The 12773-nt window shown below is 58.1% G+C and overlaps 1 protein-coding gene across 1 annotated transcript; it reads left to right on the top strand.

The window, feature by feature from the left end:
* Positions 1 to 2201: 2201 nt before the first annotated feature.
* LOC146396422 (uncharacterized) lies at positions 2202 to 6041 on the top strand. Its single transcript, XM_084997528.1, has 4 exons — positions 2202 to 2419; positions 2884 to 3082; positions 3334 to 4379; positions 4632 to 6041. The coding sequence occupies exons 1-4, from the start codon at positions 2258 to 2260 to the stop codon at positions 5904 to 5906; spliced, it is 2682 nt and encodes an 893-aa protein (XP_084853654.1). The 5' UTR covers positions 2202 to 2257; the 3' UTR covers positions 5907 to 6041.
* The last annotated feature ends 6732 nt before the right edge of the window (positions 6042 to 12773 follow it).

Here is a 12773-nt window from a genome sequence, read left to right as displayed (position 1 = left end):
CAGACAGTTGCTTCTCAGGGGCAGCCGAGAGAGTCGGGACCTTCACCCTCGGCCCGGGATTAAAGGAATGGTCGCCAAAGCTTTGGCAGGCTTTTCCCCCTTGCAGGGTGAGGGAGGCCCGTCGAGGCCAGCCCCTGGTGTCCACGGAGCCCTCAGGCTGCTGGGCTCCCATGGGGGCCAACGAGCGTGTCTGCTCACTGTGCACTGGGGAGTGTCCATGCCGGGGCAGCCCAGGTGGGAGGTCCTACACGGTGGAAGGTCCTGGGAGTTTGGAGTGGAGGTCTGTCCTAAGCCAAAACCTCAGTCGAGAACTGAGCCGCCCGAGTTTTCCAAGTCTTCCTCATGGCCAATAGTTTTTCTATAATCTCCTGAGTTTGGGTGAGGTTTTTTGTTTGTTTGTTTGTTTGTTTGTTTTTTGCACTGGAGGGTCCACACCCACCGCATGTGGAAGTTCCCAAGAAGGGGTGGAATTGGAGCTACAGCTGCCAGCCAGAGCCACAGCCACAGCCACAGCCAGAGCCACAGCCCCAGCCCCAGACATGTGGGATCCGAGGCACGACTTTGACCGACACCACAGCTCACGGCAATGCCCAAACCCTGACCCCCACTGAAGTGAGGCCAGGGCTCAAGCGTCCATCCTCACGCATCCTAGTCCCATTTGATTCTGCTCCACCAACAGGGGCATGACACCAGTCTATATTTAAAGTATCATACATGTACATACATACATATATGTATATATATATGTATGTACACGGATATATGTATATGTGTGTGTGTGTGTACATTCATACATACGTCTATATATATATATATATATAGAGAGAGAGAGAGAGAGAGAGAGAGAGAGAGGGAGAGAGGGAGAGGGAGAGAGAGAGAGAGTTCTCAGCTGCATCTGGATCATATGAAAGTTCCCGGCCAGGGATGGAATCTGAGCTGAACCTGTGACCTACACCACCATTGCTGAAATGCCAGATCCTCTCCCCACTGCACAGGGATGGAGATCCAATGGGTGCCTCCACAGACACGACTGGATCATGACCCCACTGAGCCCCAGTGGGAATTCCAGCCAATGTTTTTGGAAAGAAGCTCTTCCTATTAGGAAGGAGAATATGTGCATATGTCGAGGTGGAAAGTTCATTGCGATGAGGGGTTCCCGTTGGGGCTCAGTGGTAAGGACCCTGCCTAGTAGCCATGAGGACACAGGTGTGATGGCTGGCCTCACTCCGTGGGTGAAGGATCCGGCATTGCCATGAGCTGTGGTGTAGGTCCCAGAGGAGGCTCGGATCCTGCATTGCTATGGCGGGGGTGGAGCGGGGGAGGCCAGCAGCTGCACCTCCGATGCCATCTAGGCCCGGGTACGTCCCCTATGCCACAGGGGTGGCTTTCAAATGCAAACAGAATTAAAGAGAGCTAATGCTTAGGAAATCCGACATGGAGAACAAGGCAACTTTGGGTGTGTGCGTGTGTCTGGTGTTGTTTGTCTTTTCAGGGCTTCCCCCTCGGCATGTGCAGAGTCCTGTGCTAGAGGTCGTATTCCTAGTCGACATAGTTTTGGAAGTCCTAGCTAGCCAGGGCCCTCAGAGAAGCACAAGACACAAAAGGAATCCTCATGGGAAAGGAAGAAGTCAAGGGATCCCTATCCGCACACGACATGATCCTATCCCCGCAGACCCCTCAAGACGCTCCCAGAAAACGGTGAAAGCGCCTCAGTGAATGGGGCCAAGTCGCAGGAGGCACCATGAAGGCACAGAAATCAACTGCCTTTCTATACCCTGGGAACGAGAGCTCCCAGAGAGACATCGGGAAAACGATCCCATTTGCCGGCACCTCCCAAAGAATAGACGACTGAGGAAGAGACCTCCCTAGAGAGACGCAAGACCCGTCCTGGGAACCCCCCAAGAGGCTGATGCAAGCAATCCAAGAGGACACAAACCGATGGCAAGACACACCTTGCTCTTGGATTGCAAGAGCCTATAGCATCCCAAGGACCATGCTCCCCAAGGCAGTCCGCAGAGTCACCGCCATCCCTGTCAAATGCCCAAGACCGCTGTTCACAGCACGAGACCATGGGGTTGGTGGGGGAGGGGAGCTGGAGCAGCCCAGAGGGACCCTGGGGGAGACATGGGGAAGGAGGAAGGCCCGTTGGGGGGACCCCAGGAAGTGACCTCACTTCCCTGGCGACAGAGGCCAACGGAACCTGGAACCTGGGGAGCCGGGCACCTACTGGTCCAGTCCAGGAGAGGACGGAGGAGGGATGGACTGGCTCTGCTGCATCCCGCTCTCCCGAGGCCGAGGCCAAGGCCGAGGCCGAGGCCACAGGCGTCGTCACGGCAGAGATGGCCTCTGCCAAGCCTGCAGAACCTGGATGAGAACGCGAGGCGGACGCCTATGGGCCGTTGCCCGCAGGGACCCAGAGGTACCACCGGGAGAGGGAGCTCCAGCCAAGGGCAGGGACCTCTCGGAGCCCACACGGGAGCCCCAAGCCCCCTCCCTGGATGACTTTGTGCAGAGGCGGGTGGTGAGGGGTGGGCCCGCCTCAAGCAAGAGCCGGCTGACGCGGGCTTGGAGGCCTGCTGGGCAGGGCCTGTCCACACCCCGGGACCCAGCTGGCTGGGGAGAAGCAGGGGGCTGCGGGGGGTAGGTGTGGAGTCAGGGCCGAGCCCTGCGTGCAAGCGGTACCCCCAGCCCTCCAGGGGGCTCTCGTTCCTCCCGGGTCAGGGGGGAGCCACTGGTGAGTGGCAGGGGTGTGGTGTTTGAGCAGGCAAGGCCTCCCCTGATCTGGGAGCAGAAGGTCAAGGGGGCAGAAGAAGCAGCGAGAAGCTCACAGCGAGGGCTCTGACGCCTCGGGGCCGGGCCCTCTGACGCTCACTGTCATTGCAGAGTCCCCCACCCGAGACCCGCCAGGAACAGGGTGAGGAAGGCAGAAGGCCACCCGAGGAACCTCCACACAGACTGCTCCCCGGGGTCCTCTGCCGGGCTGGTGGGGAGCGCAGGAGCGCCAGCTGTGGCCATGAAGACACCGTCCACATGAGCCTGACAACCCTGGAAGGCCTGGCCCCTCCTGAGGCCCAGCCTGAAGGTGAGAAGAGGGGGCCGGGGCTCTGGCCACGTGGGGGGAGCTGAGGTGTGGGCCGCACAGCGGGGAGTCCCCAGACGATGGTGTTGGGCCAGGAGCCAAGATGAAGGCACACGCCCCGCCTGCATGAGAGCACAGCCAGCAGGTGCTGGCTGGGACCAGTTGGGAAGGCTCTGGGAAGACTGCTCTCCTTGGAAGAGCACATGGCAAGGCGGGCAGGCACCAAAGCTCTTCCTCTCTCACACCTCCAGCAGGAGACCTGGAATCCGAGGCCAAGACGCCAGCCGAGCGGAAAGACCCTGGAGCAGCCCCCAGAGGAGGTCCAAGACCACAGGAGGACTCAGCACCTGGGCAGGGAGGAAATGTAGCTCCTTCAGAGGGACACTCATGTCCACATGGGGACTCACCTCCCGGGGAGAATGAACACTCTGCTCCTCTCCCAGTAGGCCCAGCTCCTCTTGAGGTGTCACCACCCGGGCAGGGTGGAACCAAGGCGCCTCCTGCAGGAGGACCAGGCCCCCATGAAGACTCAACTCATGGGCAGGATCAACCTGCTGCTCCTCCTGAAGGCAGACCAGAGCCTCCTGAGGTCTCACCTCCCGGGCAGGATGAAAATCCGGCTCCACCTCCAGGAGGACGAGGCCCTCAGGAGGACTCAGCAGCCTTGCAGGATGAAAATCTGGCTCCTCCTCCTGGAGGACGAGGCTCTCAGGAGGACTCAGCAGCCACGCAGGATGAAAATCCTGCTCCTCCTCCTGGAGGACGAGGCTCTCAGGAAGACTCACGAGCGGGGAGGGATGAAAATCCTGCTCCTCCTGCTGGATTACGAGGCTCTCATGAGGACTCACTAGCTGGCCGGGAGGAAAATGCTTCTCCTCCTCCTGGAGGACAAGGCTCTCAGGTGGATTCACCAGCCAGGCAGGATTTAAATCCTGCTCCACCTCCTGGAGGACGAGGCTCTCATGAGGACTCAGAAGCCAGGCAGGATGAACATCCTGCTCTTCCTCCTGGAAGACCAGACTCTCCGGAGGACTCACGAGCCGGGAAGGATGAAAATCTAGTTCCTCCTCCTGGAGGACGAGGCTCTCATGATGTCTCTACAGCCGGGCAGGTTGAACATCTTGCTCCTCCTACAGGAGGGCGAGGCACTCATGAAGACTCCCCAGCGGGGCAGATTGAATATCCTGCTCCTCCTCCAAGAAGACGAGGCTCTCATGATGTCTTACCAGCCGGGCAGGATGAACATGCTGCTCCTCCTACAGGAGGACGAGGCTCTCAGGAGGACTCCCCAGCCGGGCAGGTTGAAAATCCTGGTGCTCCTCCTGGAGGACGAGGCCCTCAGGAGGACTCACGGGACGGGAAGGATGAAAATCCTGCTCCTCCTCCTGGAGGGCGAGGCTCTCAGGAGGACTTACTAGCTGAGCCGGATGAAAAACCTGCTCCTCCTCCAGGAGGACCAGGTTCTCAGGAGGACTCACGATCCGGGAAGGATGAAAATCCTGCTCCTCCTCCTGGAGGGCGAGGCTCTCAGGAGGACTCCCCAGCCGGGCAGGTTGTAAATCCTGGTGCTCCTCCTGGAGGACGAGGCCCTCAGGAGGACTCACGGGATGGGAAGGATGAAAATCCTGTTCCTCCTCCTGGAGGACGAGGTTCTCATGATGTCTCGCCAGCCGGGCAGAATGAACATCCTGCTCCTCCTACAGAAGGACGATGCTCTCGGGAGAACTCTCCAGCCAGGCAGGATGCATATCCGGCTCCTCCAACAGGAGGACGAATCTCTCATGCAGACACACCAGCCCAGCAGGAGGAAAATCCTGCTTCTCCTGCGGTTGGACGAGGCTCTCAGGAGGACTCACCAGCCTGGAAGGATGAAAAACCTCCTCCTCCTGGAGGACCAGGCTCTCAGGAGGACTCACTAGCTGGCCGGGAGGAAAATGCTTCTCCTCCTCCTGGAGGACAAGACTCTCAGGTGGACTCACCAGCCAGGCAGAATGAAAATCCTGCTCCTCCTCCTGGAGGCCAAGGCTCTCAGAAGGACTCATCCGCCGGGAAGGATGAAAATCTGGAAAATCCTCCTGGAGGACGATGCTCTCTGGAGGTATCACCAGCTGGGCAGGGTGAAAATGCTGCTCCTCCTCCTGGAGGACCAGGCTCTCAGGAGGACTCACGTGGCGGGCAGGTTGAAAATCCGGCTAATCCTCCTGGAGGACGAGGCTCTCATGAGGACTCACTTGCTGGGCAGCATGAAAATCCTGCTCCTCCTCCAGGAGGACGAGGCTCTCATGTGGACTCACTTGCAGGGCAGGATGAAAATCCGGCTAATCCTTCTGGAGGACGAGGCTCTCCCGAGGACTCACCAGCTGGGCAGGATGAGAATCCTGCTAGTCCTCCAGAAGTCTCCCGTCCACTCGAACACTCGCCAGCCCTGCAGGGGGAACTTGGCGCTGCTCTGGCCGAATTCCCGGACACTGATGTGCCTTTCCCTGTGCTAGATGGCAACGTTGCCCTGGCCTCTGCTGGGGACAAAGGGCCCGAGGAGCATTCAGCAGCCCTTTTGGGAGTGCCTGCCCTGACTGCTCCCGCACCCCCTGTACCAGGTCCTGGCCTGGCTCTTTCAAGAACCCTCGGCCCGGTTCCAAAACCACCTTCCCCAAGGTCCCCTCTGCCCCTGCCAGTGCCCTCCCCATCAGCTTCCCCCAAACCCCATCCCCTTGCTCCCCCTCCTGACATGGACTCTCCTTCCCATCTCCTGATTTCTCTTTGGAGATGTGTCCAATTTCTCTTTCTGATTCATGTCATTTATGCTATAGTTCACTTTGTGTTTTGAGCCTAGAGTTGTTAGAACCTTGAAACAAAATAACAATAAGAAAAGGAAGTAGTTATTGATAGGGAAGTAATAAAAAGCCCAAATTAATAAATAACACTATTTATTCTCAATCAATCATTGAGAAGAGAAAAGTGATTTGTGTGTGTGTGTCTTTTGTCCTTTGTCTTCTGTCTTTTGAGGGCTTCCCCCATGGCATATGGAGGTTCCCAGGCTAGGGGGTGGATCGGGGCCAGAGCTGCCGGCCTCCAGCACAGCCAGAGCAACAGGGGATCCAAGCCGCACCTGGGACCCACACCACAGATCACGGCCACGCCGGATCTTTCCCCTGGGAATGAGGCCAGGGATGGAACCCGCTGCCTCAGGGATACACGTCAGGGGCGAGACCTGCTGAGCCACGACGGGAACTCCGCGAGCCAGGAAACCATTGGAGGACCGTCCAAAGTCAGCTGGATTGACGGCGGGGGTGGAGGGTTGTGCACTTGTGCACAGCAGCTGCCCTTTCACCAAGCGCAGGGTCGCATTCATTCTTGGATGTGGTTGCACAGTATCCAGATCATGCTGATGCCCAGAGCTGAGGAATGACAAGGTTGCCATGGTTTAAACATGCCCACCAAAGCAAACGGGCTCATTCCTCGGGTTGAGGGGCCCCATCCAGGTCCCATCTCGTTGCGTCGGGGCGGAGGGGCTTGCTCTCTCAACCTGTTTCTCCTGCAGCCGTCTTGTACCTGCCCTCATGCGGACAGGAGGAGAGGTTGCTTCAACCACCTCCCCAGGGAGCCAAACCAGCAGCAGGAGTTCAAGCCATCCGTGCACTCGAACACACATACAAGTGTGGGCACCGATCTGCTTAGAGCATATCATACCAAACTTGAAAGGTGAAAACAGGAGTTCCCCTCCTGGCGCAGTGGAAACGCATCCCACTACGACCCATGAGGTTGTGGGCTCGATCCCTGCCCTAATTCAGTGGGTTAAGGATCTGGCGTTGCCATGAGCTGTGGGTGGAGGTCGCAGAGGAGGTTTGGATCTTGCGAGGCTGTGGCTGGGGCATGGGCTGGGACTGTGGCCAGGAGCTGTAGCTCCGTCTCGACCCCTAGCATGCGAACCGCCGATGCCCCGGGTGCGGACCTCTAAAGCAAAACAGATAAAGAAAGAATGAAAGAAAGTAGAAAAGAAAAGAAAAAAAAAACAGTGAGAGAAATAGAAAAAAGCTAAGGAGTGCCTGTGGCGGCTCAGCAGAAATCAACCCACCTGGTATCCATGAGGATGCAAGTTGCATCCCTGGCCTCGCTCACTGGCTAAACGATCCAGTGCTGATTAGCCCCCGAGCCTGGGAACGTCTATGTGCCTGGCCCTGTGGCCCTAAAAGGACAGACAGCAAGACGGAAAGTGACACCAAACAAAAAAGCAAGCAAGCAAGCAAGCGAGACTGCCAATACCAAATGGGAGGAGGGAGAGAGATGGCCCAGATCTCTGCCTCCCCAAACCCTGGGCCCGAAAGCGGGGCCACTCTAGCAGGTCCTGTGTGCCTCCTCCCCGGCAGGGGTTGTGGGGTGGTGGCACGGCTGAGGGACAGCGAGGCTTTCCGGACCCTGATACAGCCTCTGTCCTCCAGCCAGGACCCAGGGCTCCCCCTTGGCAGTCCAGCTCGTCCACGGCTGACAGGTTGGACCCTTCCGGGCCTGTGACACTCACGGCTCCTGGAGGAGGCCAAACAGCCAGGCAAGGCCCCCAGCGGACGAGCGGGTGCTGAGCCGAGTGTGGAGGGTCAGGCAGAGGCAACGAAGGCATGGAGAAGGGCTCGACGAGATCCCGCAGGAGCCAGGGTCCCATGGAGGCCGAGGGGGCAGGGCAACGTGGCAGGGCCGCCCGGGGGAGCAGCCCTGGAAGAGGCCTGCTTAGGCGGGTGGTGAGGGGGCCGGTAGGCCTGGAAGCGCAGAAGGAGACCTTTGCGGTCTCGCTTGTAGTATACTTGACTTTACGTTTGAAGCCTACAAGTTGACCCTTGAAACTAAAAATCAAACAATAAAGTAGTTCTTGTTAGGAAAGAAAAAAAAGCCACAATAAAACAAGTAAATCACAAGGAATTCAATCATTGAGCAGAAAGAAACGATGTTTTGGTGTGTCTTTTGTCTTTTGAGGGCCGAACCCTGAGCATGTGGATGTGGCCACGCCAGGGGGTCCATCAGAGCCAGAGCTGCCGGGCTCCACCACAGCCACTGCAACAGGGGACCTGAGCCACGTCTGCGACCTACACCACAGCTCACGGCAGGGCCGGATCCTGAACCACGGAGCGAAGCTGCATCCTCTTGGATCCCAGTCGGGGTTGTTACCACTGAGCCACGACGGCAACTCCCAGTGGATGATGACTTGGTCGGAGTCCTATGACACCCACAGCATCGTTTGATCCCCTCCACAAACCAGTGAGGCCAATAGCACAGGCTGTTTGGGTCCCTTTTGGTAATGAGAACTTTGCGGACTAGAGCGACGTCCCCGGCAGCTTGAAGCTGCGAGCAACGAGCGGAGGCAGACGAAGCCAGACTCCCAGGACGTCCCGTCCCACCTGGGCCCTTCGCAGGACAGACAGTTGCTTCTCAGGGGCAGCCGAGAGAGTCGGGACCTTCACCCTCGGCCCGGGATTAAAGGAATGGTCGCCAAAGCCTTGGCAGGCTTTTCCCCCTTGCAGGGTGAGGGAGGCCCGTCGAGGCCAGCCCCTGGTGTCCACGGAGCCCTCAGGCTGCTGGGCTCCCATGGGGGCCCACGAGCGTGTCTGCTCACTGCGCACTGGGGAGTGTCCGTGCCGGGGCAGCCCAGGTGGGAGGTCCTACACGGTGGAAGGTCCTGGGAGTTTGGAGTGGAGGTCTGTCCTAAGCCAAAACCTCAGTCGAGAACTGAGCCGCCCGAGTTTTCCAAGTCTTCCTCATGGCCAGTAGTTTTTCTATAATCTCCTGAGTTTGGGTGAGGTTTTTTGTTTGTTTGTTTGTTTGTTTGTTTTTTGCACTGGAGGGTCCACACCCACCGCATGTGGAAGTTCCCAGGAAGGGGTGGAATTGGAGCTACAGCTGCCAGCCAGAGCCACAGCCACAGCCACAGCCACAGCCACAGGCCCAGCCCCAGACATGTGGGATCCGAGGCACGACTGTGACCGACACCACAGCTCCCGGCAATGCCCAAACCCTGACCCCCACTGAAGTGAGGCCAGGGCTCAAGCGTCCATCCTCACGCATCCTAGTCCCATTTGATTCTGCCCCACCAACAGGGGCATGACACCAGTCTATATTTAAAGTATCATACATGTAACATACATACATATATGTATATATATGTATGTACACGGATATATGTATATGTGTGTGTGTGTGTGTACATTCATACATACGTATATATATGTATATATATGTGTATATAAATATATATATATATATATATATATATATATATATATAGAGAGAGAGAGAGAGAGAGAGGGAGAGAGGGAGAGGGAGAGAGAGAGAGAGTTCTCAACTGCATCTGGGGCATATGGACGTTCCCGGCCAGGGATGGAATCTGAGGTGAACCTGTGACCTACACCACCATTGCTGAAATGCCAGATCCTGTCCCCACTGCACAGAGATGGAGATCCAATGGGTGCCTCCACAGACACGACTGGATCATGACCCCACTGAGCCCCAGTGGGAATTCCAGCCAATGTTTTTGGAAAGAAGCTCTTCCTATTAGGAAGGAGAATATGTGCATATGTCGAGGTGGAAAGTTCATTGCTATGAGGGGTGCCCGTTGGGGCTCAGTGGTAAGGACCCTGCCTAGTAGCCATGAGGACACAGGTGTGATGGCTGGCCTCACTCCGTGGGTGAAGGATCCGGCATTGCCGTGAGCTGTGGTGTAGGTCCCAGAGGAGGCTCGGATCCTGCATTGCTATGGCGGGGGTGGAGGGGGGGAGGCCAGCAGCTGCAGCTCCGATGCCATCTAGGCCTGGGTACTTCCCCTATGCCACAGGGGTGGCTTTCAAATGCAAACAGAATTAAAGAGAGCTAATGCTTAGGAATCCGACTTGGAGAACAAGGCAACTTTGGGTGTGTGCGTGTGTCTGGTGTTGTTTGTCTTTTCAGGGCTTCCCCCTCGGCATGTGCAGAGTCCTGTGCTAGAGGTCGTATTCCTAGTCGACATAGTTTTGGAAGTCCTAGCTAGCCAGGGCCCTCAGAGAAGCACAAGACACAAAAGGAATCCTCATGGGAAAGGAAGAAGTCAAGGGATCCCTATCCGCACACGACATGATCCTATCCCCGCAGACCCCTCAAGACGCTCCCAGAAAACGGTGAAAGCGCCTCAGTGAATGGGGCCAAGTCGCAGGAGGCACCATGAAGGCACAGAAATCAACTGCCTTTCTATACCCTGGGAACGAGAGCTCCCAGAGAGACATCGGGAAAACGATCCCATTTGCCGGCACCTCCCAAAGAATAGACGACTGAGGAAGAGACCTCCCTAGAGAGACGCAAGACCCGTCCTGGGAACCCCCCAAGAGGCTGATGCAAGCAATCCAAGAGGACACAAACCGATGGCAAGACACACCTTGATCTTGGATTGCAAGAGCCTATAGCATCCCAAGGACCATGCTCCCCAAGGCAGTCCGCAGAGTCACCGCCATCCCTGTCAAATGCCCAAGACCGCTGTTCACAGCACGAGACCATGGGGTTGGTGGGGGAGGGGAGCTGGAGCAGCCCAGAGGGACCCTGGGGGAGACATGGGGAAGGAGGAAGGCCCGTTGGGGGGACCCCAGGAAGTGACCTCACTTCCCTGGCGACAGAGGCCAACGGAACCTGGAACCTGGGGAGCCGGGCACCTACTGGTCCAGTCCAGGAAAGGATGGAGGAGGGATGGACTGGCTCTGCTGCATCCCGCTCTCCCGAGGCCGAGGCCGAGGCCGAGGCCGCAGGCGTCATCACGGCAGAGATGGCCTCTGCCAAGCCTGCAGAACCTGGATGAGAACGCGAGGCGAACGCCTATGGGCCGTTGCCCGCAGGGACCCAGAGGTACCACCGGAAGAGGGAGCTCCAGCCAAGGGCAGGGACCTCTCGGAGCCCACACGGGAGCCCCAAGCCCCCTCCCTGGATGACTTTGTGCAGACGCAGGTGGTGAGGGGTGGGCCCACCTCAAGCAAGAGCCGGCTGATGTGGGCTTGGAGGCCTGCTGGGCAGGGCCTGTCCACACCCCGGGACCCAGCTGGCTGGGGAGAAGCAGGGGGCTGAGGGCGGTAGGTGTGGAGTCAGGGCCGAGCCCTGCGTGCAAGCGGTACCCCCAGCCCTCCAGGGGGCTCTCGTTCCTCCCGGGTCAGGGGGGAGCCACTGGTGAGTGGCAGGGGTGTGGTGTTTGAGCAGGCAAGGCCTCCCCTGATCTGGGAGCAGAAGGTCAAGGGGGCAGAAGAAGCAGCGAGAAGCTCACAGCCCCACAGGGCTCTGACGCCTCGGGGCCGGGCCCTCTGACGCTCACTGTCATTGCAGAGTCCCCCACCCGAGACCCGCCAGGAACAGGGTGAGGAAGGCAGAAGGCCACCCGAGGAACCTCCACACAGACTGCTCCCCGGGGTCCTCTGCCGGGCTGGTGGGGAGCACAGGAGCGCCAGCTGTGGCCATGAAGACACCGTCCACATGAGCCTGACAACCCTGGAAGGCCTGGCCCCCCCTGAGGCCCAGCCTGAAGGTGAGAAGAGGGGGCCGGGGCTCTGGGCACGTGGGGGGAGCTGAGGTGTGGGCCGCACAGCGGGGAGTCCCCAGACGATGGTGTTGGGCCAGGAGCCAAGACAAAGGCACACGCCCCGCCTGCAGGAGAGCAGAGCCAGCAGGTGCTGGCTGGGACCTGTCGGGAAGGCTCTGGGAAGACTGCTCTCCTTGGAAGAGCACATGGCAAGGCGGGCAGGCACCAAAGCTCTTCCTCTCTCACACCTCCAGCAGGAGACCTGGAATCCGAGGCCAAGACGCCAGCCGAGCGGAAAGACCCTGGAGCAGCCCCCAGAGGAGGTCCAAGACCACAGGAGGACTCAGCACCTGGGCAGGGAGGACCTCTGGCTCTTTCAGAGGGACACTCACGTCCTCATGGGGACTCACCCCCCGGGGAGGATGACAATCTCGCTCCTCCTCCAGGAGGACGAGGCTCTCATGAGGCCTCACCTCTCGGGCAGGATGAAGATCCTGCTCCTCCTCCAGGAGGCTCAGGTCCACAGGAACACTCCCCAGCCCTGCAGGGGGCATCTGGTGTGGGTCTGGCCGCATCCCCAGACACTGATGTGCCTTTCCCTGTGGTGGACGGCATCGTTGCCCCGGCCTCTGCCGGCGACAAAGGGCCCGAGGATCATTCAGCAGCCCTTTTGGGAGCAACTGCCCTGACTGCTCCCGCACCCTCTGGACTACGTCCTGGCCTGGCTCTTTCAAGAACCCTCAGTCTGGTTCCAAAGCCACATTCCCCATGGTCCCCTTCAGTCCTGCCAGTGCCCTCCCCATCAGCTCCCCCAAAACCCCATCCCCCTGCTCCCCTTCCTGACATGGACTCTCCTTCCCCTCTCTGGATTTCTCTTTGGAGGTGTGTCCAATTGCTCCTCCTGTTTCATATCATTTATGGTATAGTTCACTCCGTGTTTTGAGCCTAGAAATTTTAGAACGTTGAAACAAAATAAAAATAAAAAAATAAAGTAGTTATTGATTAGGGAAGTAATCAAAAGCACAAGTTAACAAATAAAGCTAATTATTATGAATCAATCCTTGAGAAGAAAGAAAAGATTTTTTCTGTGTGTCTTTTGTCCTTTGTCTTCGGTCTTTTGAGGGCTGCCCCCATGGCATATGGAGGTTCCCAGGCTAGGGGGTGGATCGGGGCCAGAGCTGC

This window comes from Sus scrofa, chromosome 14 (assembly GCF_054392235.1).
Source record: "Sus scrofa isolate SSC_HxYL_T2T_F1_AM1 chromosome 14, Sscrofa_HxYL_maternal_Yorkshire_Landrace_v2.0, whole genome shotgun sequence".
NCBI classification, from domain to species: Eukaryota; Metazoa; Chordata; class Mammalia; order Artiodactyla; family Suidae; genus Sus; species Sus scrofa.
The sequence above is the reverse complement of the archived record's forward strand: the minus strand, read 5'-3'. Positions and strand labels throughout refer to the sequence as shown.